The sequence below is a fragment of the Oncorhynchus mykiss genome, chromosome 17 (assembly GCF_013265735.2).
Source record: "Oncorhynchus mykiss isolate Arlee chromosome 17, USDA_OmykA_1.1, whole genome shotgun sequence".
Taxonomy (NCBI): Eukaryota; Metazoa; Chordata; class Actinopteri; order Salmoniformes; family Salmonidae; genus Oncorhynchus; species Oncorhynchus mykiss.
The window spans coordinates 92,282,657-92,308,446 of NC_048581.1; the positions used below are offsets into that span (position 1 = coordinate 92,282,657).

The window sequence follows — 25,790 nt, forward strand, 5'->3', positions numbered from 1 at the left end:
ACTGCGGATGCACAACCAGGTTTCTAAATTGCACCTTGCTGAATTCTACTATTCTAACTCACAACAGTAAATTGAGACCCCGACTTGAGCTAATTTGTTTCTGGGAATATCAACACGGTTAAGCGTATGATAACTGTCCTATATGTGAGAAATCGCGTAAAGCTAACAAAATGTTAAGTCATTTAACGAACTGTCTGTGAGTCACCCAATCAATTCGTGTAGAAAAAAAATCCACAAATTGATGAAAAGCACTATGCCTATAAAACCATGAGACTATAAGATGCTACTTTATCAGAACCACAGCGATCTCAGTGGTGGAAATGTTGGACACACGGGGAGGGTCGACTTACAGATGACATTGACGCTATGTAGATGAGAACGGGGATTTGTGGTCCGCGTAACAACCCTGGCCTGCTGAAGATAGACGGTGTTACGAGGTGAAGCTGCTGCCTTTTCGTGGTGTTGTTCCCCCCCGCTCTGCTCTTCTCTGCTTGTCTCTCTCTCCTTCAGGCATCACCAAGCTAACGGACAGCACCACTCACACCTAGTTCCTGCTTTCCTGCAAACTCACCTTTCCCATCAGGATCATAGTTTAGTTTTGCTTATCTATCTCTAAAAATATTTGATTTGTTCTGCCCGGTTAGAAGCTTCAAAGAACACAACGCACGGATACTATACCATGTCCCACAATTCTGGCTGGCACAGCAGTTTAATTGTAAGTACAGCATTTACGTTAAACAGTGTGGGAAAACTTCATTGCGATGGTCAGAACATTGGACAGTGTGAACCCATTTGGGGATGCGGAGTTGCGTCTCGGTGGGGAAAAACGGTGTTTCAGATGTTGCGCACTGAGTAGCCGAGATGATTAGCCTAAATTGGATAAATCAATTATATATATATATTTTTAAATCAATGCAACTTCAAAGAGAGTGATAAATCACATCATTGTACATTTGATTCGTTTTTTGAAGTTCCATAATTCATGGAATATAATCAGCAAATGTGAAAGGACGCGTAGGAGAGTGACTGACGCGTAAATCTTGTCGCTTTTGTTGGCGGGCACATATCCATCTCCATCTCTTTCCATAAATGTCAACTAGCTGATGGGAAAAACGGGGGATATTCGACCATTATGCTACAGATATAGAGGCACGGAATTATTCAACCAAATAAAAGCCTAAAAATACCAAAAGCATGACGTTGCCAAGCCAATGTTTCCACAATACGCACATTGCGTTTGGACTTGTAACAGGAACGATTTTTTTTTTTAAATCGACCAATTTACCTTTGTCTCACATTTATTATGAATAATTAAAGATACATTATATTCAAAGTATTTAACCTCGGATAATTAACAGTCAAGCTGATTTATGTTAATATGAATGCTTTGCAATTCAGTTTTTATTTATAACGTTACACTTATTTGGATGCATACATGCTAAGCCATAGCGTGTGAATGAACGTAATTTATCTTTTTTTGTGTGTCAAATTGATGGTTGAGTTCCGCTGCAATTAACCATCCAAATGCTGAATAATTGGACAGCGGGGATCGCCTCCTCCTCTTAACAGTATTAAATGAGCTGTCTGCGGAATGTGTGCTGTTTTAAAGTTGTATAAGGGGGACATTGAGAGTAACGACGCTTTGAATCAACGGGCCCTGGCTGTTTAAAAAGCACCACAGGGTCTTCGTGTGATCTCTTGTCCCCTGCGCCAACAAAGTGACTCAATGAAAACTCTTCAAAACGGCCCATTTTCAGCGCTATACTTTAATTTGGATAATTCCCGTGTTAATTCAATATTATGTAAATATTTAGGGTCCTATCATTATTTTAATTTCCTATTTGGTAACATTCTCTTGCTCTTTTTTTCCAGGTTGGCTTTTAACTTCATCGGTGTTCCCTCTCCTTCTCCCGCTCCTTCACATCCAACGGTCCATCGGCTGGGTAACGAACCGCGAAGCTGCTCTCTACGTGGATCAGTGGGGTTAAAATCTTCCAACCGCCTGTCAGCCTTGCCAGGAAATCTACACCTAATCAGAGAGACATGGCGACTAATGGAACTAAAGCCTCGGATGGACACGTTTTAACGGAGGTGAATGCGGAGCCTAATGACAAACCCAAAACCTTGGTCGTAAAAGTCCAGAAAAAGGAACTTCCCGAAAGAGAAAACTGGACTGGAAAATTTGACTTTCTCCTGTCTTGCGTCGGGTACGCAATTGGACTCGGAAATGTCTGGAGATTTCCTTATCTATGTGGGAAGAACGGAGGAGGTAATCAAGATTTCGGCGCTTTTCCCGTGTTTTCAAAAACAGGAGGCTTAAAAACTTAACCCTTCAAACAGGAAATGTGTTCTGGGTCCCTCATTTAATTATCACAATGGTCTTTTTCTCTCCAGACTGAGCGTAATTATCATTAATATTAGGATTGTGATACAAAAAAAATATTGTCTTCATCTCTTTATTTCTTTGGATGATTTGAAATGTTCCCGGTATATCAATGCAAATGGTCGCTTTTATTCACCATTCTATATATGTGTTGTTTACTTACCTTTCACCTTCCATTCAGGGGCCTTCTTGATTCCATACTTTTTGACGCTCATATTTGCTGGCATGCCCCTGTTTCTGCTCGAAACGTCCCTCGGTCAGTACACATCGATTGGAGGGCTTGGGGTGTGGAAACTGGCTCCCATGTTTAAAGGTAAATCAAAACACTACGTTTAGAGGTTCAACTGAAATACATCTCAATATATACCGTAAGACAATTAGCTCTCCTCATCCAATACTAATTTTTGCTGGTTGTCAATAAACACACACAAATATCTGCAATTTCAGTGCACGCCTCCTCTCCCCGTTGTAATTACAGATCAGACCACATATTTAATATAACTAGCTAAACCTATTTTATGTATTTTTTTTCTCAAATTACTCAAGTTGTCACATTATTTCATCTTATATTAACTGCCTGTATATACATTCCTAATCCCGCGTTTCCCTGCTGTTCTAGGTGTTGGTCTGGCGGCTGCAGTGCTTTCTTTCTGGCTAAATATTTATTACATTGTCATCATTTCCTGGGCCATATACTATCTCTGGTCCTCCTTTACTTCTGTGAGTAGGATGGATATTATTGCTTTTCTATTAAAAAGTTGTAAGTACACAACAAACAAACCAACAAAAAAAAAAAAAAATCGAATTCATGTGAGGTTACTGCATTTCTTTCACTGGGAGGTTTAAAAAGGAAAAGCACATTTCCTTGATGAATGTCTTTAAGTAGCATGACTGAGGGTTGAAAGAGCAGGGGGGCATAGGCCTCTTCGGTGTTATCCATTTGAATGCTGAAAAGAAAGAAATACTGTTTCTTTTATGTATAGTTTATTCAAATATATCGAATTTGGCCATCAGTACCCTTTAAAAAAAAAAAAAATGTGGTGCATGTCGCCTGGGTGAAAAGAGATGGGCAAAATGACAACAAGTGAGAGAAAGAAAAAAAAAAAACTGTCTTTGTTATTACAGGAGTTGCCATGGCAATCATGTGGAAATTCTTGGAATACAGATCGCTGTTACACCAACTACAGCATCCCGAACGCTGTCAACCTCACCAGCGCCGTTCAGGAATTCTGGGAGTAAAGAACATATATTTTATTATATTTTGTTAATTTTTTTTTTTTTTTTTTTTTTTGGTCTGTGGTTAGACCACGCAGTGTAGAAAATAATGAGTGGGGTTGTAGTTGATGAAAAAAATGATTTATAAATAGATTTGATTGGTTGGTTGATTAATTGGTTGGTTTCGTTGGTTGATTTGTCCTATAGACGTAACATGCACCAATTGACGGATGGTCTGGAGAAACCTGGGGAGATCAGAGCGCCTCTAGCCATCACGCTGGCCATCGCTTGGGTCCTGGTTTATTTCTGCATCTGGAAAGGTGTCGCATGGACCGGCAAGGTAAGAGGCTGCCACTGACTAAATTCATAGAGTAGGGGCTAAACCGCACAGAGGAATCTTGACATTGGATTTTGGCAGCCATATTGGATTTTGGCAGCCATATTAGATTTTGGCAGCCGTATTGGATGTTGGGAGGGCGGGGGGTCCAGCATGTCCCCTGGCTTATTTGCAAAAGTAAGAGGCATTACTATAGATTAAAAATCCATTAAGAAACATTTGACTGGAAAAATGGCAGTTAATCCATGCATGGGTTCTAGCTGTAATAATGACGTAAGGAGGGTGGCATAGCTCCATTGTATTTTAACAAGTCTCTCCCTCCCTCCCTCCCTGTTTCAGGTGGTGTACTTCTCAGCGACGTACCCCTACTTTATGCTCTTCATCCTCTTCTGCCGCGGCATCACTCTGCCCGGAGCCATCGATGGAATCCTCTTCTATATCACGCCCAACTTCGAGAAGCTCAAGGAATCAGAGGTAGCTAGCCTTTATCAGTGATCAGATTCAGAGGTAGCTAGCCTTTATCAGTGAGCAGATTCAGAGGTAGCTAGCCTTTATCAGTGAGCAGATACAGAGGGAGCTAGCCTTTATCAGTGAGCAGATACAGAGGGAGAATGGATGCTGATTTGCTGTATGTGATGCTGTGAGTACCAGTGTGTTTTGACTTGTGGTGTGTTTTGACTTGTGGTGTGTCTTGACTTGTGGTGTGTCTTGACTTGTGGTGTGTCTTGACTTGTGGTGTGTCTTGACTTGTGGTGTGTCTGACTTGCAGTGTGTCTTGACTTGTGGTGTGTCTTGACTTGTGGTGTGTCTTGACTTGTGGTGTGTCTTGACTTGTGGTGTGTCTGACTTGCAGTGTGTTTTGACTTGTGGTGTGTTTTGACTTGTGGTGTGTTTTGACTTGCAGTGTGTCTTGACTTGCAGTGTGTTTTGACTTGTGGTGTGTCTTGACTTTTGGTGTGTTTTGACTTGTGGTGTGTTTTGACTTGTGGTGTGTTTTGACTTGTGGTGTGTCTTGACTTGCAGTGTGTCTTGACTTGCAATGTGTCTTGACTTGCAGTATGTTTTGACTTGTGGTGTGTCTTGACTTGTGGTGTGTCTTGACTTGTGGTGTGTCTTGACTTGCAGTGTGTCTTGACTTGCAGTATGTTTTGACTTGTGGTGTGTCTTGACTTGTGGTGTGTCTTGACTTGTGGTGTGTCTTGACTTGCAGTGTGTCTTGACTTGCAGTATGTTTTGACTTGTGGTGTGTCTTGACTTGTGGTGTGTCTTGACGTGCAGTGTGTCTTGACTTGTGGTGTGTCTTGACTTGCAGTGTGTTTTGACTTGTGGTGTGTCTTGACTTGTGGTGTGTCTTGACTTGTGGTGTGTCTTGACTTGCAGTGTGTCTTGACTTGCAGTATGTTTTGACTTGTGGTGTGTCTTGACTTGTGGTGTGTCTTGACGTGCAGTGTGTCTTGACTTGTGGTGTGTCTTGACTTGCAGTGTGTTTTGACTTGTGGTGTGTCTTGACTTGTGGTCTGTCTTGACTTGCAGTGTGTCTTGACTTGCGGTGTGTTTTGACTTGTGGTGTGTCTTGAATTGTGCTGTGTCTTGAATTGTGCTGTGTCTTGACTTGTGGTGTGTTTTGACTTGTGGTGTGTCTTGACTTGTGGTGTGTCTTGACTTGCAGTGTGTCTTGACTTGTGGTGTGTCTTGACTTGCAGTGTGTTTTGACTTGCAGTGTGTTTTGACTTGTGGTGTGTCTTGACTTGTGGTGTGTCTTGACTTGTGGTGTGTCTTGACTTGCAGTGTGTCTTGACTTGCAGTGTGTTTTGACTTGCAGTGTGTCTTGACTTGCAGTGTGTTTTGACTTGTGGTGTGTCTTGACTTGTGGTGTGTCTTGACTTGTGGTGTGTCTTGACTTGCAGTGTGTCTTGACTTGCAGTGTGTTTTGACTTGCAGTGTGTCTTGACTTGTGGTGTGTCTTGACTTGCAGTGTGTCTTGACTTGCAGTATGTCTTGACTTGTGGTGTGTTTTGACTCTCTGTCTCTCTGTTCTCGTCAGGTGTGGTTGGATGCTGCCACTCAGATCTTTTTCTCCTATGGGCTAGGGCTGGGATCACTGATTGCTCTGGGAAGCTACAACCCATTCAATAATAATGTTTACAGGTAGGTTAAAATCTACAACACTGTTCAATAGTCATGTTGGCAGGTAGGTTAAAATCTACAAAACCATTCTATTCAGCTCCCTACTATCGCTTTATATTCTGCCTCTGCCATTGAGAGAGCGAGTGAGACAAAGAGAGAGCGAGTGAGTAACAGAGAGAGGGAGAGCGAGCGAGTGAGAGCGAGCGAGTGAGACAGAGAGAGAGAAGGGGGCAGAGAGAGAGAGAGAGACCGAGAGTGAGAGAGACAGAGAGAGAGAAAGAGAGAGAAAGGGGAGGGAGAGAGAGAGAGAGAGAGAGAGAGAGAGAGAGAGAGAGAGAGAGAGAGACCGAGAGAGAGAGAGACAGAGAGAGAGAAAGAGAGAGAAGGGGGGAGAGAGAGAGAGAGACCGAGAGAGAGAGAGACAGAGAGAGGGAAAGAGAGAGAAGGGGGGAGGGAGAGAGAGAGAGAGAGAGAGAGACTTTTGTGAGTGTAATGTTTACACTGTTTATTTCCCTTTTGTTTATTGTCTATTCCATTTGCTTTGGCAATGTAAACATATGTTTCCCATGCCAATAAAGTCCTTTTGAATTGAATTGAGAGGGTGAGAGAGAGAGAGAGAGAGAGAGAGAGAGAGGGGGTAGGAGAGAGAGAGAGAGAGAGAGAGAGAGAGAGAGGGGGTAGGAGAGAGAGAGAGAGAGAGAGAGAGAGGGGGTAGGAGAGAGAGAGGGGGTAGGAGAGAGAGAGGGGATTTGAAGAGGGGGGGTGAGAGAGAGAGAGAGAGACAAAGAGAAAACACATCTCTCAGCTGTCACATCATCTCTGTCTCTCTCCTATGTTCAACCCTGGCACCGAATGAACAATCACCCCATCTCTGAAATGAATAGGTCAGTCCATTGACATTGCAGTAACACTCGGCTATAGAATGCAAAACCCTCCCTCCCTCCCTCCCTCCCTCCCTCCCTCCCTCCCTCCCTCCCTCCCTCCCTCCCTCCCCAATTTTAAATGTGCTGTGGTTTTGATGAGGCTTCCATATCAGTGTGACAACAGACGTTCCAAACCCCATGCTTTTTGTCTTTCTCTCCATCTCCCTGCAGAGATTCTGTCATTGTGTGCTGCATCAACTCGTTCACCAGCATGTTCGCTGGCTTAGTCATCTTCTCCATTGTGGGCTTCATGGCCAACGTGACTAAGAGGCCTATAATAGAAGTAGCAGCCTCAGGTAATTACCGTTCACTATTGATATAGATCTCAATTGGAACAATACATGACTTAGCCTATTTAATCAAATGGCCACCCGGACTATTTACATTGACATCCCTCCCCCTTTTTCTTTTTACACTGCTGCTGCTTGCTGTGTATCATCTATGCATTGTCACTTTACCCCTACCTACATGTATGAAGAATAACTCGACTAACCTGTACCCTCGCACATTATCTCTGTACCGGTACCCTCTGCATATATCCTCGTTGTTATCTGAACTTTTTCATTTTAATTGGACGATTTTTACTGTAGTTTATTTTAGTAAATATTTTCTTAACTCATATTTCTTGAACTGCATTGTTGGGTAAGTCAGCATTTCACGGTCTACACTGGTATTCGGGAGCATGTGACAAGTAACATTTGATTTGAGTAAAAAAAAATATGAGCAAATCTTGGAATAACAGTAGGACTCACTGTAAAACCACGGACATTGAAACACTTCTCTATATGGGTATTTGAACAGGAATGGGATGTGTTGTGTTGTCAGATCACGTCTTTAACTGTCTGTGTTGTCAGATCCCGTCTCTGTCTGTCTGTGTTGTGTTGTCAGATCCCGTCTCTGTCTGTCTGTGTTGTGTTGTCACATCCCGTTTCTGTCTGTGTTGTGTTGTCAGATCACGTCTATAACTGTCTGTCTGTGTTGTTGTCAGATCCCGTCTCTAACTGTCTGTCTGTGTTGTGTTGTCAGATCCTGTCTTTAACTATCTGTGTTGTGTTGTCAGATCCCGTCTCTAACTGTCCGTGCTGTGTTGTCAGATCCCGTCTCTAACTGTCTGTATGTGTTGTCAGATCCTGTCTCTGTCTGTCTGTCTGTGTTGTGTTGTCAGATCCTGTCTCTAACTGTCTGTCTGTGTTGTGTTGTCAGATCCAGTCTTTAACTGTCTGTGTTGTGTTGTCAGATCCCGTCTCTAACTGTCTGTCTGTGTTGTGTTGTCAGATCCTGTCTTTAACTATCTGTGTTGTGTTGTCAGATCCCGTCTCTAACTGTCTGTGCTGTGTTGTCAGATCCCGTCTCTAACTGTCTGTATGTGTTGTCAGATCCTGTCTCTGTCTGTCTGTCTGTGTTGTGTTGTCAGATCCTGTCTCTAACTGTCTGTCTGTGTTGTGTTGTCAGATCCCGTCTTTAACTGTCTGTGTTGTGTTGTCAGATCCCGTCTCTAACGGTCTGTGTTGTGTTGTCAGATCCCGTCTCTAACTGTCTGTGTTGTGTTGTCAGATCCCGTCTCTAACTGTCTGTGTTGTGTTGTCAGATCACGTCTCTAACTGTCTGTGTTGTGTTGTCAGATCCCGTCTCTAACTGTCTGTGTTGTCAGATCCCGTCTTTAACTGTCTGTCTGTGTTGTGTTGTCAGATCCTGTCTCTATCTGTCTGTCTGTGTTGTGTTGTTAGATCCTGTCTCTAACTGTCTGTATGTGTTGTCAGATCCTGTCTCTGTCTGTCTGTCTGTGTTGTGTTGTCAGATCCTGTCTCTAACTGTCTGTCTGTGTTGTGTTGTCAGATCCCGTCTCTAACTGTCTGTTGTGTTGTCAGATCCCGTCTCTAACTGTATGTGTTGTGTTGTCAGATCCCGTCCCTAACTGTCTGAGTTGTGTTGTCAGATCCCGACTCTAACTGTCTGTGTTGTGTTGTCAGATCCCGACTCTAACTGTCTTTGTTGTGTTGTCAGATCACGTCTCTAACTGTCTGTGTTTTGTTTTCAGATCCCGTCTCTAACTGTCTGTGTTGTCAGATCCCGTCTTTAACTGTCTGTCTGTGTTGTGTTGTCAGATCCCGTCTCTAACTGTCTGTTGTGTTGTCAGATCCCGTCTCTAACTGTATGTGTTGTGTTGTCAGATCCCGTCTCTAACTGTCTGAGTTGTGTTGTCAGATCCCGACTCTAAGTGTATGTGTTATGTTGTCAGATCCCGTCCCTAACTGTCTGAGTTGTGTTGTCAGATCCCGACTCTAACTGTCTGTGTTGTGTTGTCAGATCCCGACTCTAACTGTCTGTGTTGTGTTGTCAGATCACGTCTCTAACTGTCTGTGTTTTGTTTTCAGATCCCGTCTCTAACTGTCTGTGTTGTCAGATCCCGTCTTTAACTGTCTGTCTGTGTTGTGTTGTCAGATCCCGTCTCTAACTGTCTGTTGTGTTGTCAGATCCCGTCTCTAACTGTATGTGTTGTGTTGTCAGATCCCGTCTCTAACTGTCTGAGTTGTGTTGTCAGATCCCGACTCTAACTGTCTGTGTTGTGTTGTCAGATCCCGTTTCTGTCTGTGTTGTCAGATCCCGTTTCTGTCTGTGTTGTGTTGTCAGATCCCGTATCTGTCTGTGTTGTGTTGTCAGATCCCGTTTCTGTCTGTGTTGTCAGATCCCGTTTCTGTCTGTGTTGTGTTGTCAGATCCAGTATCTTTCTGTGTTGTGTTGTCAGATCCCGTCTCTAACTGTCTGTGTTGTGTTGTCAGATCCCGTCTCTAACTGTCTGTGTTGTGTTGCAGGTCCTGGCTTGGCGTTCTTGGCCTACCCTGAGGCAGTAACCCAGCTGCCTATCTCTCCTCTCTGGGCGATCCTTTTCTTCTCTATGTTGCTCATGCTGGGAATAGACAGTCAGGTGAGGAAACAACAGCTATTTGCATTTCATGTTTCTGTTGTTGTTTTGTGTTATTGTATGGGTGTTATGTGTTTGTGTTGTTGTGTGATGTGTTGTTATGTTGTGGTTTGTGTTATGTTGTGTTGTTGTGATGTTGTGGTGTTTTGTGTTATGTTGTGTTGTTGTGTTTGTGTTGTTGTTTTGTTGTTATTTTGTGTTGTTGTTGTTTTGGGTTTTTGCGTGTTGTTGCATGGGTGTTGTGTGGTTGTGTTTGTGTTGTTGTGTTGTGGTGTTGTGTTTGTGTTGTGTTGTGGTGTTGTGTTGTGTGTTGTGTATGTTGTCTTGTTTTTGTTGCGTTATTGTGTTGTGTGTATTTTGTCTTGTTGTGTTGTTGTTGTTATGTTGTGTGTATTTTATCTTGTTGTGTTGTTGTTGTTATGTTGTGTTATTGCATTGTTGTGTTGTTGTTGTTATGTTGTGTTATTGCATTGTTGTGTTGTGTGTTTTGTTTGTTTGTTGGACAATGAATGTAGTATTATCCATCTAATGCAGTGCTTGATGAGTCGCGTGACTGGAATAGTGTTTAATATTCTATAAGAGATGCAGGAAGTCAGTTCCATCCAACATCTAATCTATCTAACCTAGTAGTGTTAATATGTCGTATAGTATTATATCATGTGTTGTATAGTACTATATCATGTGTTGTTTAGTACTATATCATGTGTTGTATAGTACTATGCCATGTGTTGTATAGTACTATACCATGTGTTGTATAGTACTATATCATGTGTTGTATAGTACTATATCATGTGTTGTATAGTACTATATCATGTGTTGTTTAGTACTATATCATGTGTTGTATAGTACTATACCATGTGTTGTATAGTACTATACCATGTGTTGTATAGTACTATGCCATGTGTTGTATAGTACTATACCATGTGTTGTATAGTACTATATCATGTGTTGTATAGTACTATATCATGTGTTGTATAGTACTATATCATGTGTTGTTTAGTACTATATCATGTGTTGTATAGTACTATACCATGTGTTGTATAGTACTATACCATGTGTTGTATAGTACTATGCCATGTGTTGTATAGTACTATACCATGTGTTGTATAGTACTATATCATGTGTTGTATAGTACTATATCATGTGTTGTATAGTACTATATCATGTGTTGTTTAGTACTATATCATGTGTTGTATAGTACTATATCATGTGTTGTTTAGTACTATATCATGTGTTGTATAGTACTATACCATGTGTTGTATAGTACTATATCATGTGTTGTATAGTACTATACCATGTGTTGTATAGTACTATACCATGTGTTGTATAGTACTATATATATATCATGTGTTGTATAGTACTATATCATGTGTTGTACCACCACACACGGGTAGGAAAATATCTTAGCGGACGCCATCTAGACAGCAGAGAGACATTTTTTAAAAGTTTTAGGTTGAATTTTGTGTAATTCTTCACATTTTGCAGTTGAGTGTAGAGAAAATTAAAACAAGAATTCTGCAATTCTACTCATTTTGGTTTGAGGCGGAGAGGAATATGAGTTTTCAATAACCGGGAGGTAATTCCACCATGAATACTAAGTTTAGATAGCTGGCCGCTAGACTAATTTACCAATCCCCCCCCAAAAATGTGGCTGACGTGGTTTAATTGAGGGACTGTCAGTGACGGACACAACAAGAGAAAAACCTACTGATGAACAACCAGGTTTATTCTACTATTCTACCTAGCAACAGGAGGTTTAGACCCCAACTGAGTTCCTGCGGGAAATTGATCCGAGAGCCTTTGAAAGGGGTGAGCCTGATCTAATATGTTTTACCTCTCTGTGTAGTTCTGTACAGTGGAGGGCTTCATCACTGCGTTGGTGGATGAGTTCCCCAGGGCTCTGAGAGGAAGAAGAGAACTCTTCATCGCTGCCGTCTGCCTGGTCTCTTATATCATCGGCCTGTCCAACATCACACAGGTACAGTAAACACTCACTTCTAGTCCGGTCACATCTAGTCCGGTCACATCTAGTCCAGTCACATCTAGTCTGGTAACATCTAGTCTGGTCACATCTACTCCGGTCACATCTAGTCCAGTCACATCTAGTCTGGTCACATCTAGTCCGGTCACATCTAGTCCAGTCACATCTAGTCCAGTCACATCTAGTCTGGTCACATCTAGTCCAGTCACATCTACTCCAGTCACATCTAATCCAGTCACATCTAGTCCAGTAGTCACATCTAGTCTGGTCACATCTAGTCCAGTCACATCTACTCCAGTCACATCTAGTCCGGTCACATCTAGTCCGGTCACATCTAGTCCGGTCCAGTCACATCTAGTCCGGTCACATCTAGTCCAGTCTGGTCACATCTAGTCCAGTCCATTCCGGTCACATCTAGTCCGGTCACATCTAGTCCGGTCTGGTCACATCTAGTCCGGTCACATCCAGTCCAGTCACATCTAGTCCGGTCACATCTAGTCCGGTCACATCTAGTCCAGTCACATCTAGTCCAGTCCGGTCACATCTAGTCCAGTCCATTCCGGTCACATCTAGTCCGGTCACATCTAGTCCAGTCCGGTCACATCTAGTCCAGTCCATTCCGGTCACATCTTGTCCGGTCACATCTAGTCCAGTCCGGTCACATCTAGTCCAGTCCATTCTGGTCACGTCCATGTCTAGTCCAGTCCGGTCACATCTAGTCCAGTCCAGTCACATCTAGTCCAGTCCGGTCACATCTAGTCTAGTCCGGTCACATCTAGTCCAGTAACATCTAGTCCAGTAACATCTAGTCCAGTCCAGTCACATCTAATCCAGTCCAGTCACATCTAGTCCAGTCACATCTAGTCCAGTCCGGTCACATCTAGTCCAGTCCATTCCGGTCACATCTAGTCCGGTCACATCTAGTCCAGTCCGGTCACATCTAGTCCAGTCCATTCCGGTCACATCTTGTCCGGTCACATCTAGTCCAGTCCGGTCACATCTAGTCCAGTCCATTCTGGTCACGTCCATGTCTAGTCCAGTCCGGTCACATCTAGTCCAGTCCAGTCACATCTAGTCCAGTCCGGTCACATCTAGTCTAGTCCGGTCACATCTAGTCCAGTAACATCTAGTCCAGTAACATCTAGTCCAGTCCAGTCACATCTAGTCCAGTACAGTCACATCTAGTCCAGTTACATCTAGTCCAGTCCAGTCACATCTAGTCCAGTTCAGTCACATCTAGTCCAGTCACATCTAATCCAGTCCAGTCACATCTATTCCAGTCCAGTCACATCTAGTCCAGTTCAGTCACATCTAGTCCAGTCACATCTAATCCAGTCCAGTCACATCTAGTCCAGTCCAGTCACATCTAGTCCAGTTCAGTCACATCTAGTCCAGTTCAGTCACATCCAGTCCAGTCACATCTAGTCCAGTTCAGTCACATCTAGTCCAGTCCAGTCACATCTAGTCCAGTCCATTCCGGTCACGTCCATGTCTAGTCCAGTATTTTCAAAGACAAGTTGGCATATCAGAATTCAAATAGCTTAATTACACCAGAACAAACGTGTAAGAAGTGAAATAATCAAAGTATGGTGAATGACAGTAGGGGTCTTGCTGAGACTAACACATAGTCTCTGTTTTAGCCCACTGTAGGGGGTGGGAATTGTTCTAATGACTATCAGCTATTGTGTAAGACCAAATGAATTAAACAGATCAAATATCCTGAAGACAAGATGACGTAGCCTACATCTGCTCCGCCTCACATCCAGCACAAACTATATTTCACTGTGTTGTCACACCCCCTCCACCTGAATCAGTTACACATTTGGGTTCACAATCTGTTTGGGCAAAATAATGTTCATTATTTCAGTGAGTTAAATCGGGTCACCAGAATCCCTGTTGAGTTAGTGACCAAAGTAGGTGAATAATGTCCTGTGGATCTGGGTTAATGCTACAGGGTTAATGCTACAGGGTTAATGCTACTAGTTAAATCAATAGTATAGCCTATTATCTTATGCTGCCATAAGGAAGCATTCAGCGACAGTGAGGTGGCAGTGAGGTGGCGGTGAGGTGGCGGTTAGGTGGCAGTGAGGTGAGGTGACGGTGAGGTGGAGGGGAGGTGATGGGGCGGTGAGGTGGCAGTGAGGTGGCAGTGAGATGGCAGTGAGGTGGTAGTGAGGAGGCAGTGAGGTGGCAGTGAGGTGGTAGTGAGGTGGCAGTGAGGTGGTAGTGAGGTGGTAGTGAGATGGCAGTGAGGTGGTAGTGAGGTGGCAGTGAGGTGGTAGTGAGGTGGCAGTGAGGTGGTAGTGAGGTGGCAGTGAGGTGGTAGTGAGGTGGCAGTGAGATGGTAGTGAGATGGCAGTGAGGTGGTAGTGAGGTGGTGGTGAGGTGGCGGTTAGGTGGCAGTGAGGTGAGGTGGCGGAGAGGTGGAGGTGAGGTAAGGTGGCGGTGAGGTGGCAGTGGGTGGCAGTGAGATGGTGGTGAGGTGGCAGTGAGGTGGCGGTGAGGTGGCAGTGAGGTGGCGGTGTGGTGGTAATGAGATGGCGTTGAGGTGGCGGTGAGGTGGCGGTGAGGTGAGGTGGCGGTGAGGTGAGGTGGCGGTGAGGTGAGGTGAGATGGCGGTGAGGTGAGGTGGCGGTGAGGTGGCGGTGAGGTGTCGGTAGGGTGGCAGTGAGATGGCGGTGAGGTGGCGGTAGGGTGGCAGTGAGATGGCGGTGAGGGGGTGGTGAGGTGGCGGTGAGCTGAGGTGGCGGTGAGCTGAGGTGGCGGTGAGGTGAGGTGGCGGTGAGGTTAGGTGGCGATAAGGTGGCGGTGAGGTGGCAGTGAGGTGGCGGTGCGGTGGCAGTGAGGTGGCGGTGAGATGGCGGTGAGGTGAGGTAGCGGTGAGGTGTCAGTGAGGTGGCGGTGAGGTGGCGGTGAGGTGAGGTGGCGGTGAGGTGAGGTGGTGGTGAGGTGGCGGTGAGGTGAGGTGGCGGTGAGGTGAGGTGGTGGTGAGGTGGCGGTGAGGTGAGGTGGCGGTGAGCTGAGGTGGCGGTGAGGTGAGGTGGCGGTATGTGGCGGTGAGGTGTCGGTGAGGTGGCGGTGAGGTGGCGGTGAGGTGAGGTGGCGGTGAGGTGAGGTGGTGGTGAGGTGGCGGTGAGGTGAGGTGGCGGTGAGGTGAGGTGGCGGTGAGCTGAGGTGGCGGTGAGGTGAGGTGGCGGTATGTGGCGGTGAGGTGGCGGTGAGGTGTCAGTGAGGTGGCGGTGAGGTGGCAGTGAGGTGGCAGTGAGGTGTCAGTGAGGTGTCAGTGAGATGGTAGTGAGGTGTCAGTGAGGTGGCGGTGAGGTGGCGGTGAAGTGTCAGTGAGATGTCAGTGAGGTGGCGGTGAGGTGGTGGTGAGGTGGCGGTGAGGTGGCGGTGAGGTGTCAGTGAGGTGGCGGTGAGGTGGCGGTGAAGTGTCAGTGAGATGTCAGTGAGGTGGCGGTGAGGTGGTGGTGAGGTGGCGGTGAGGTGGCGGTGAGGTGTCAGTGAGGTGGTAGTGAGGTGGCGGTGAGGTGACAGTGAGGTGGTAGTGAAGTGGCGGTGAGGTGGCAGTGAGGTGGTAGTGAGGTGGTAGTGAGGTGGCGGTGAGGTGTCAGTGAGGTGGCGGTGAGGTGGCAGTGAGACGGCGGTGTGGTGGTAATGAGATGGCGGGGAGGTGGCGGTGAGGTGGCGGTGAGGGGAGGTGGCGGTGAGGTGAGTTGGCGGTGAGGTGAGGTGAGATGGCGGTGAGGTGAGGTGGCGGTGAGGTGGCGGTGAGGTGGCGGTAGGGTGGCAGTGAGATGGCGGTGAGGTGGCGGTGAGGTGGCGGTAGGGTGGCAGTGAGATGGCGGTGAGGGGGTGGTGAGGTGGCGGTGAGCTGAGGTGGCGGTGAGCTGAGGTGGCGGTGAGGTGAGGTGGCGGTGAGGTGAGGTGGCGGTAGGTGGTGATGAGGTGTCGGTGAGGTGACAGTGAGGTGTCGGTGCGGTGGCAAGGAGGTGTCGGTGCGGTGGCGGTGAGATGGCGGTGAGGTGAGGTAGCGGTGAGGTGTCAGTGAGTTGGCGGTGAGGTGGCGGTGAGGTGAGGTGGCGGTGAAGTGTCAGTGAGATGTCAGTGAGGTGGCGGTGAGGTGGCGGTGGGGTGGCGGTGAGGTGGCGGTGAGGTGTCAGTGAGGTGGTAGTGAGGTGGCGGTGAGGTGACAGTGAGGTGGTAGTGAGGTGGCGGGGAGGTGGCAGTGAGGTGGCAGTGAGGTGGTAGTGAGGTGGTAGTGAGGTGGCAGTGAGGTGGTAGTGAGGTGGCAGTGAGGTGGTAGTGAGGTGGCAGTGAGGTGGCAGTGAGATGGTAGTGAGATGGCAGTGAGGTGGTAGTGAGGTGGTAGTGAGGTGGCAGTGAGGTGGCAGTGAGGTGGCAGTGAGGTGGTAGTGAGGTGGCAGTGAGGTGGTAGTGAGGTGGTAGTGAGATGGCAGTGAGGTGGCGGTGAGGTGGTGGTTAGGTGGCAGTGAGGTGAGGTGGCGGTGAGGTGGAGGTGAGGTAAGGTGGCGGTGAGGTGGCGGTGAGGTGAGGTGGCGGTGAGGTGGTGGTAGGGTGGCGGTGAGGTGAGGTGGCGGTGAGCTGAGGTGGCGGTGAGGCGAGGTGGCGGTATGTGGCGGTGAGGTGTTGGTGAGGTGGCGGTGAGGTGGCGGTGAGGTGGCGGTGAGGTGGCAGTGAGGTGTCGGTGAGGTGGCGGTGAGGTGGCGGTGAGGTGAGGTGGCGGTGAGGTGTCAGTGATTTGGCGGTGAGGTGAGGTGGCGGTGAGGTGGCAGTGAGGTGTCAGTGAGGTGGCAGTGAGAAGGGCAGTGAGGTGGCGGTGAGGTGGTGGTGGGGTGGCGGTGAGGTGGCGGTGAGGTGTCAGTGAGGTGGTAATGAGGTGGCGGTGAGGTGACAGTGAGGTGGTAGTGAGGTGGTAGTGAGGTGGCGGTGAGGTGTCAGTGAGGTGATGGATCTCCCAGGTGTGGCTGGACCTGTTACAATACTCGTGATGTAGAACAGCAAATTTGAGTTGAAAAGTAAACTCTGACTATTCTCCAGATTAATTAGGAAATAAAAGCAGAAGTTTTTTCAATGATAAATAAGAGGTGTGTCGCGTTAAGAGGGTCCAGTCCGTGTGAAGAGGGTCCATTGCGTGTGAAGAGGGTCCAGTGCGTGTGAAGAGGGTCCAGTGCGTGTGAAGAGGGTCCAGTGCGTGTGAAGAGGGTCCAGTGCGTGTGAAGTAGGTCCAGTGCGTGTGAAGAGGGTCCAGTGCGTGTGAAGAGGGTCCAGTGCGTGTGAAGGGGGTCCAGTGCGTGTGAAGAGGGTCCAGTGCGTGTGAAGAGGGTCCAGTGCGTGTGAAGAGGGTCCAGTGCGTGTGAAGAGGGTCCAGTGCGTGTTAAGAGGGTCCAGTGCGTGTGAAGATGGTTCAGTGCGTGTGAAGGGGGTCCAGTGCGTGTGAAGAGGGTCCAGTGCGTGTCAAGAGGGTCCAGTGCATATGAAGAGGGTCCAGTGCGTGTGAAGAGGGTCCAGTGCGTGTGAAGAAGGTCCAGTGCGTGTGAAGAGGGTCCAAATCAAATCAAATCAAATCAAATTTTATTTGTCACATACACATGGTTAGCAGATGTTAATGCGAGTGTAGCGAAATGCTTGTGCTTCTAGTTCCAACAATGCAGTAATAACCAACAAGTAATCTATCTAACAATTCCAAAACTACTGTCTTGTACACAGTGTAAGGGGATAAAGAATATGTACATAAGGATATATGATGAGTGATGGTACAGAGCAGCATAGGCAAGATACAGTAGATGGTATCGAGTACAGTATGTACAAATGAGATGAGTATGTAAACAAAGTGGCATAGTTTAAAGTGGCTAGTGATATATTTACATCATTTCCCATCAATTCCCATTATTAAAGTGGCTGGAGTTGAGTCAGTGTCAGTGTGTTGGCAGCAGCCACTCAATGTTAGTGGTGGCTGTTTAACAGTCTGATGGCCTTGAGATAGAAGCTGTTTTTCAGTCTCTCGGTCCCAGCTTTGATGCACCTGTACTGACCTCGCCTTCTGGATGATAGCGGGGTGAACAGGCAGTGGCTCGGGTGGTTGATGTCCTTGATGATCTTTATGGCCTTCCTGTGACATCGGGTGGTGTAGGTGTCCTGGAGGGCAGGTAGTTTGACCCCGGTGATGCGTTGTGCAGACCTCACCACCCTCTGGAGAGCCTTACGGTTGAGGGCGGAGCAGTTGCCGTACCAGGCGGTGATACAGCCCGCCAGGATGCTCTCGATTGTGCATCTGTAGAAGTTTGTGAGTGCTTTTGGTGACAAGCCAAATTTCTTCAGCCTCCTGAGGTTGAAGAGGCGCTGCTGCGCCTTCTTCACAATGCTGTCTGTGTGAGTGGACCAATTCAGTTTGTCTGTGATGTGTATGCCGAGGAACTTAAAACTTGCTACCCTCTCCACTACTGTTCCATCGATGTGGATAGGGGGGTGTTCCCTCTGCTGTTTCCTGAAGTCCACAATCATCTCCTTAGTTTTGTTGACGTTGAGTGTGAGGTTATTTTCCTGACACCACACTCCGAGGGCCCTCACCTCCTCCCTGTAGGCCGTCTCGTCGTTGTTGGTAATCAAGCCTACCACTGTTGTGTCGTCCGCAAACTTGATGATTGAGTGGCCACGCAGTCGTGGGTGAACAGGGAGTACAGGAGAGGGCTCAGAACGCACCCTTGGGGGCCCCAGTGTTGAGGATCAGCGGGGAGGAGATGTTGTTGCCTACCCTCACCACCTGGGGGCGGCCCGTCAGGAAGTCCAGTACCCAGTTGCACAGGGCGGGGTCGAGACCCAGGGTCTCGAGCTTGATGACGAGCTTGGAGGGTACTATGGTGTTGAATGCCGAGCTGTAGTCAATGAACAGCATTCTCACATAGGTATTCCTCTTGTCCAGATGGGTTAGGGCAGTGTGCAGTGTGGTTGAGATTGCATCGTCTGTGGACCTATTTGGGCGGTAAGCAAATTGGAGTGGGTCTAGGGTGTCAGGTAGGGTGGAGGTGATATGGTCCTTGACTAGTCTCTCAAAGCACTTCATGATGACGGAAGTGAGTGCTACGGGGCGGTAGTCGTTTAGCTCAGTTACCTTAGCTTTCTTGGGAACAGGAACAATGGTGGCCCTCTTGAAGCATGTGGGAACAGCAGACTGGTATAGGGATTGATTGAATATGTCCGTAAACACACCGGCCAGCTGGTCTGCGCATGCTCTGAGGGCGCGGCTGGGGATGCCGTCTGGGCCTGCAGCCTTGCGAGGGTTAACACGTTTAAATGTCTTACTCACCTCGGCTGCAGTGAAGGAGAGACCGCATGTTTTCGTTGCCGGCCGTGTCAGTGGCACTGTATTGTCCTCAAAGCGGGCAAAAAAGTTGTTTAGTCTGCCTGGGAGCAGGACATCCTGGTCCGTGACTGGGCTGGATTTCTTCCTGTAGTCTGTGATTGACTGTAGACCCTGCCACATGCCTCTTGTGTCTGAGCCGTGGAATTGAGATTCTACTTTGTCTCTGTACTGACGCTTAGCTTGTTTGATAGCCTTGCGGAGGGAATAGCTGCACTGTTTGTATTCGGTCATGTTACCAGACACCTTCCCCTGATTAAAAGCAGTGGTTCGCGCTTTCAGTTTCACGCGAATGCTGCCATCAATCCACGGTTTCTGGTTAGGGAATGTTTTAATCGTTGCTATGGGAACGACATCTTCAACGCACGTTCTAATGAACTCACACACCAAATCAGCGTATTCGTCAATGTTGTTGTCTGACGCAATACGAAACATGTCCCAGTCCACGTGGTGGAAGCAGTCTTGGAGTGTGGAGTCAGCTTGGTCGGACCAGCGTTGGACAGACCTCAGCGTGGGAGCCTCTTGTTTTAGTTTCTGTCTGTAGGCAGGGATCAACAAAATGGAGTCGTGGTCAGCTTTTCCGAAAGGGGGGCGGGGCAGGGCCTTATATGCGTCGCGGAAGTTAGAGTAACAATGATCCAAGGTCTTTCCACCCCTGGTTGCGCAATCGATATGCTGATAAAATTTAGGGAGTCTTGTTTTCAGATTAGCCTTGTTAAAATCCCCAGCTACAATGAATGCAGCCTCCGGATGAATGTTTTCCAGTTTGCAAAGAGTTAAATAAAGTTCGTTCAGAGCCATTGATGTGTCTGCTTGGGGGGGATGTATACGGCTGTGATTATAATCGAAGAGAATTCTCTTGGTAGATAATGCGGTCTACATTTGATTGTGAGGAATTCTAAATCAGGTGAACAGAAGGATTTGAGTTCCTGTATGTTTCTTTCATCACACCATGTCACGTTAGTCATAAGGCATACGCCGCCGCCCCTCTTCTTACCAGAAAGTTGTTTGTTTCTGTCTGCGCGATGTGTGGAGAAACCCGTTGGCTGCACCGCTTCGGATAGAGTCTCTCCAGTGAGCCACGTTTCCGTGAAGCAAAGAACGTTACAGTCTCTGATGTCCCTCTGGAATGCTACCCTTGCTCGGATTTCATCAACCTTGTTGTCAAGAGACTGGACATTGGCAAGAAGAATGCTAGGGAGTGGTGCACGATGTGCCCGTCTCCGGAGTCTGACCAGAAGACCGCCTCGTTTCCCTCTTTTTCGGAGTTGTTTTTTTTTTGGGTCGCTGCATGGAATCCACTCAGTTGTCCTGTTTGTAAGGCAGAACACAGGATCCGCGTCGCGAAAAACATATTCTTGGTAGTACTGATGGTGAGTTGATGCTGATCTTATATTCAGTAGTTCTTCTCGACTGTATGTAATGAAACCTAAGATGAGCTGGGGTACTAATGTTAGAAATAACACGTAAAAAAACAAAAAACTGCATAGTTTCCTAGGAACGCGAAGCGAGGCGGCCATCTCTGTCGGCGCCGGAAGTAGTGCGTGTGAAGAGGGTCCAGTGCGTGTGAAGAGGGTCCAGTGCGTGTGAAGAGGGTCCAGTGCGTGTGAAGAGGGTCCAGTGCGTGTGAAGAGGGTCCAGTGCGTGTGAAGAGGGTCCAGTGCGTGTGAAGATGGTCCAGTGCGTGTGAAGGGGGTCCAGTGCGTGTGAAGAGGGTCCAGTGCGTGAGAGTTGGCAGCACTGCATCCTTGCATCGCCATGAACAATACGTCTTATCTAGTTGTCTGACATTACTTCAGCTGAAAACTAGATTTAAACCAGAAAATGACATCACATGACAAATATTGACAGCTAGCGTTGGTCTACGTGGTGTATTTGTATGTATTTAACTAGGCAAATTAGTTAAAAACAATGACGACCTAACCCCCGGCCAATCCCTAACCCGGACGATTCTAGGGCAATTGCGCACAGCCCTACGGGATTCCCAATCATGGAGGGTTGTGATACAGCCTGGAATTGAACCAGGGTCTGTAATTGTGCCTCTTACACTGAGATGCAGTGCCTTAGACCGCTGCGCCTCTCGGGATCCCCAAAATATAGGGAAATAAGCAAAAAAGTGCTCTGTCAAGGTTTGTTCACCTGAGGTAACTGGGTTCACTTGTATTGTGATGTAATGACAGTGTAGTTGTGTAGTAGTTAATTAGATCTACTTTGTTACAGTCTACCGATACATACTTACATACACTATCTTCATCTTTTGTCTGTTACGACTAGGTGTAGACTTTTATGACTGGTGACAATTAGATAAAAAACATTGAACCTTTAAGTCCCTTAACGTCAAATCTTTAAGTCCCTTAATATCAAACTTTTAAGTCTCTTAAAACTTCTTATGGTATAGGGGACACTTGCCCCACTTGGCCAAAAACCAGGGAAAATGCAGCGTGGCAAATTCAAATAAAATGAATTAAAAATCTAACTTTCATTAAATCACACATGTAAGATACTCTATTAAAGCTACACTCGTTGTGAATCCAGCCCACATGTCAGATTTTCAAAAGGCTTTTCGGCGAAAATATTAGAAGCTATTATCTGATGATAGCACAACAGTAAACAAAGAGGGTAGCATATTTCAACCCTGCAGGCGCTACACAAAACGCATAAATAAAATAGAAAACATGCCTTACTTTTGACGAGCTTCTTTTGTTGGCACTCCAATATGTCCCATAAACATCACAATTGGTCCTTTTGTTCGATTAATTCCGTCCATAGATATCCAAATGTACATTTATTTGATGCGTTTGATCTGGAAAAAAACAGCTTCCAAAATGCGCAACGTCACTACAAAATATTTCTGAAGTTGCCTATAAACTTTGCCAAAATAGATTTAGGTATAGGTATTTATAACTTTAGGTATTTTTAAACGTTAATAATCGATCAAATTGAAGACGGGTCTATCTGTGTTCAATACAGGAACACAACAAACCAGCGCTACTTTTCAAATCTTGCGCAACTCTCAACAGTGTTACGCAGTTCCTAGTTGGCCCTAATTCTTCATTGCACAAATGAATAACCTCAACCAAATTCCAAAGACTGGGGACATCCAGTGGAAGCTGTATCGTTTGCCAATGAGAACTCAGTGAACAGACAGAGACCTAAAAAACAAAACAATTCTGAACGGTTAGTCCTCAGGGTTTTGCCTGCTACATAAGTTCTGTTATACTCACAGACATGATGCAAACAGTTTTAGAAACTTCAGAGTGTTTTCTATCCAAATCTACTAATAATATGCATATCTTATATTCTTAGCATGAGTAGCAGGAAGTTGAATTTGGGCACACTATTTATCCAAAAGTGATAATGCTGCCCACTATACCTAAAGAAGTTAATATCAAACCTTTAAGTCCCTTAACATTCCATGTTATTTTTCTCCAATATAATTTCTTTACAGGCTGTGTTGACATCCCTGTATCTGATCAGTTGATGTTATTTCACCCTAACGGCTTCATCTCCTCGACCCCCCCCCCCCTCCTCCCCCCTCCCCCCCCCCCCCTCCCCCCCCCCCCCCCCCTCCCCCTCCTCCCCCCTCCTCACCTGCCCTGGACTCTTTCACAGAATCAAACCAGGGAAAACGATGATGTCTTCTCAAGCTCCACATCCCAAACTCTGAGGTCAATAACTCTCCTCCTGAAACCTGTACCGACGTAGCGTGGCCACTGACAGGATCACTGAATGCTTCCAGTCACCCCCCCCCCCCCCTCCAGTCCTCTGCTTGTATGAAACACTACCCACCACTCTCTACCCTACTACACCGCTCTTCACAGCATTATCACATCTGTCACTGGAGATTAATGTCTGCATCCCTCTTGGATTGAAACAATCGGCCTAATCAGTTGTTCACCTCAGCTCTGCAGTACCAGTCTAGCGTTTCATCTCCCTCCACCCTTCCCTAGCGCTGGGCTCCAGAGCCCTGAAGATTCCCAGGGAGACAGGCAGGCAGCTAGGGTCAGTGACCCTCCACCAGCTTCCACCACTAGTGCTCTCATCCCTCACATTATTCCACGTCACCAGTTTAATAGGCTACATCACATCTCAGTCGTTCTATCTCCTATCCTCTATATCCCCCCCCCCCCCATGGCTCCCCGTCTTGCTGGTCTCGTTCTCTCTACACTTGGGAACCCGTATCCAACAGTCTTTCTTTGTTCTCTTCTCGTCCAATAGGGTGGGCTGTACGTGTTCAAGCTGTTTGACTACTATTCAGCCAGCGGAATGTGCCTGCTCTTCCTGGTCTTCTTCGAGTGTGTCTCCATATCCTGGTTCTACGGTGAGTCGGTTACCTCACTTCCTGTTAGAGCTACGGTGACGTCGCTAACCTGACTGATGTACAAAGAGGTTGGGGCCTTCTCAATGTAATAGTCTATGTAAAAGGTTTGGGTGTTGGTGTTGTCAAAATCCAAATTCCAAAATCTGCTTCCAATGAGTGCAGGTACTTGTCTTCCAACACAGCACCTTTGACCTACTTGCTTCATGTCTTGCATATGTTGCAGGTGCTGATAAGTTCCTTGCCAACATTGAGGAGATGATTGGCTTTAGGCCCTGCCTGTGGTGGAAGCTGTGTTGGGTCGTGTTCACTCCTCTCATCGTGGCTGTAAGTGCTCTCTCTTCTTCTCTCTCTTTCTCTCTCTCTCTTCTTCTCTCTCTATACATATATCTCTTCCCCTTTCTCTGTCTTTCAACATTCTCAAACTAGAGCATTTAAACATCAAATCAAATCAAATGTTATTGGTCACAAACACGTGTTTAGCAGATGTTATTGCGAGGTGTAGTGAAATGCTTGTGTTTCTAGAGACAACAGTGCAGTAATATCTAACAAGTAATATAACAATTCCACAACAATACACACAAATCTAAGTAAATGAATGGAATTAATAATATATACATATATGGACAAGCAATGTCGGAGTGGCATAGGCTAAGATACAGTAGAATAGGATACAGTATGTACATATGAGATAGGTAATGCATAGGCTAAGATACAGTAGAATAGAATACAGTATATACATATGAGGTGAGTAATACATAGGCTAAGATACAGTAGAATAGAATACAGTATATACATATGAGATGAGTAATGCATAGGCTAAGATACAGTAGAATAGAATACAGTATTTACATATGAGATGAGTAATGCATAGGCTAAGATACAGTAGAATAGAATACAGTATATACATATGAGATAGGTAATACATAGGCTAAGATACAGTAGAATAGGATACAGTATATACATATGAGATGAGTAATGCATAGGCTAAGATACAGTAGAATAGAATACAGTATATACATATGAGATGAGTAATGCATAGGCTAAGATACAGTAGAATAGAATACAGTATTTACATATGAGATGAGTAATGCATAGGCTAAGATACAGTAGAATAGAATACAGTATTTACATATGAGATAGGTAATGCAAGGTATGTAAACATTATTAAAGTGACTAGTTAATAAAGTGGCCAGTGATTTCAAGTCTATGTATATAGGGCAGCAGCCTCTAATGTGCTAGTGATGACTATTTAACAGTCTGATGGCCTTGAGATAGAAGCTTTTTCAGTCTCTCGGTCCCAGTTTTGATACACCAGTACTGACCTCGCCTTCTGGCTGATAGCGGGGTGAACGGGTAGTGGCTCGGGTGGCTGTTGTCCTTGATGATCTTTTTCGCCTTCCTTTGAAGGTGGGTGCTGTAGGTGTCCTGGAAGGCAGGTAGTTTGCCCAACGCATCACGTTCGAGAGCCATGTGGTTGCGGTTGATGCAGTTGCCGTAACAGGCTGTGATATAGCCCGACAGGATGCTCTCAATTGTGCGTCTGTTTAAGTTTTGTGAAGGTTTTAGGTGCCAAACCAAATTCCTTAGCCTTCTGAGTTTGTCAGTGATTTATACGCTGAGGAACTTGAAGCTTTCCACCTTTTCCACTGCGGTCCTGTCAATGTGGATATGGGGGTGCTCCCTCCGCTGTTTCCTGAAGTCCATGATCAGCTCTTTTTGGTTTGTTGATGTTGAGTGAGAGGTTATTTTCCCGGCACCACTCTTCCAGGGCCCTGACCTCCTCCCTGTAGGCCGTCTCGTCATTGTTGGTAATCAAGCCTACTACTGTTGTGTCTGCAAACTTGATGACTGAGTTAGAAGCGTGCATGGCCACGCAGTCATGGATGAACAGGAGTACAGACACTCCCTATTCCTAATGACAAGCATACCCATAACATGATGCAGCCAGTAATGTGTTGTGTTGGATTTGCCTCAAACATAACACTTTGTATTCAGGACATAAAGTTAATTTACAAATCAATGTAAAGCATTCAATTGTCTACCACAATGTATAGAGTTGTCAAATTAACTCTATGGTGTTTTTGTATGGACGGCTGTAAAACCAAATTATACAACATATTTTTGGCATTAATAACCCTCCATATTCCTTCATCCTTGGTGTTGTGTTTGTGATGTAACAAGGTGACTTTGATTGATTAA

At 46.2% G+C, this 25,790-nt stretch overlaps 1 protein-coding gene across 1 annotated transcript in view; it reads left to right on the top strand.

Moving 5' to 3' along the window:
* Positions 1-269: 269 nt before the first annotated feature.
* Positions 270-25,790, top strand: part of LOC110504503 (sodium- and chloride-dependent GABA transporter 1) — a 32,147-nt gene continuing 6,626 nt past the window's right edge. The window contains exons 1-13 of the mRNA XM_036950959.1: positions 270-715; positions 1,873-2,269; positions 2,565-2,696; positions 3,003-3,103; positions 3,509-3,618; positions 3,806-3,938; positions 4,275-4,409; positions 5,980-6,083; positions 7,157-7,281; positions 9,799-9,911; positions 11,755-11,886; positions 23,489-23,591; positions 23,815-23,915. Of these exons, the coding sequence (XP_036806854.1) occupies positions 2,044-2,269; positions 2,565-2,696; positions 3,003-3,103; positions 3,509-3,618; positions 3,806-3,938; positions 4,275-4,409; positions 5,980-6,083; positions 7,157-7,281; positions 9,799-9,911; positions 11,755-11,886; positions 23,489-23,591; positions 23,815-23,915 (1,515 nt within the window). The 5' untranslated portion in view covers positions 270-715; positions 1,873-2,043. The remainder of the gene's footprint in view (positions 716-1,872; positions 2,270-2,564; positions 2,697-3,002; positions 3,104-3,508; positions 3,619-3,805; positions 3,939-4,274; positions 4,410-5,979; positions 6,084-7,156; positions 7,282-9,798; positions 9,912-11,754; positions 11,887-23,488; positions 23,592-23,814; positions 23,916-25,790) is intronic.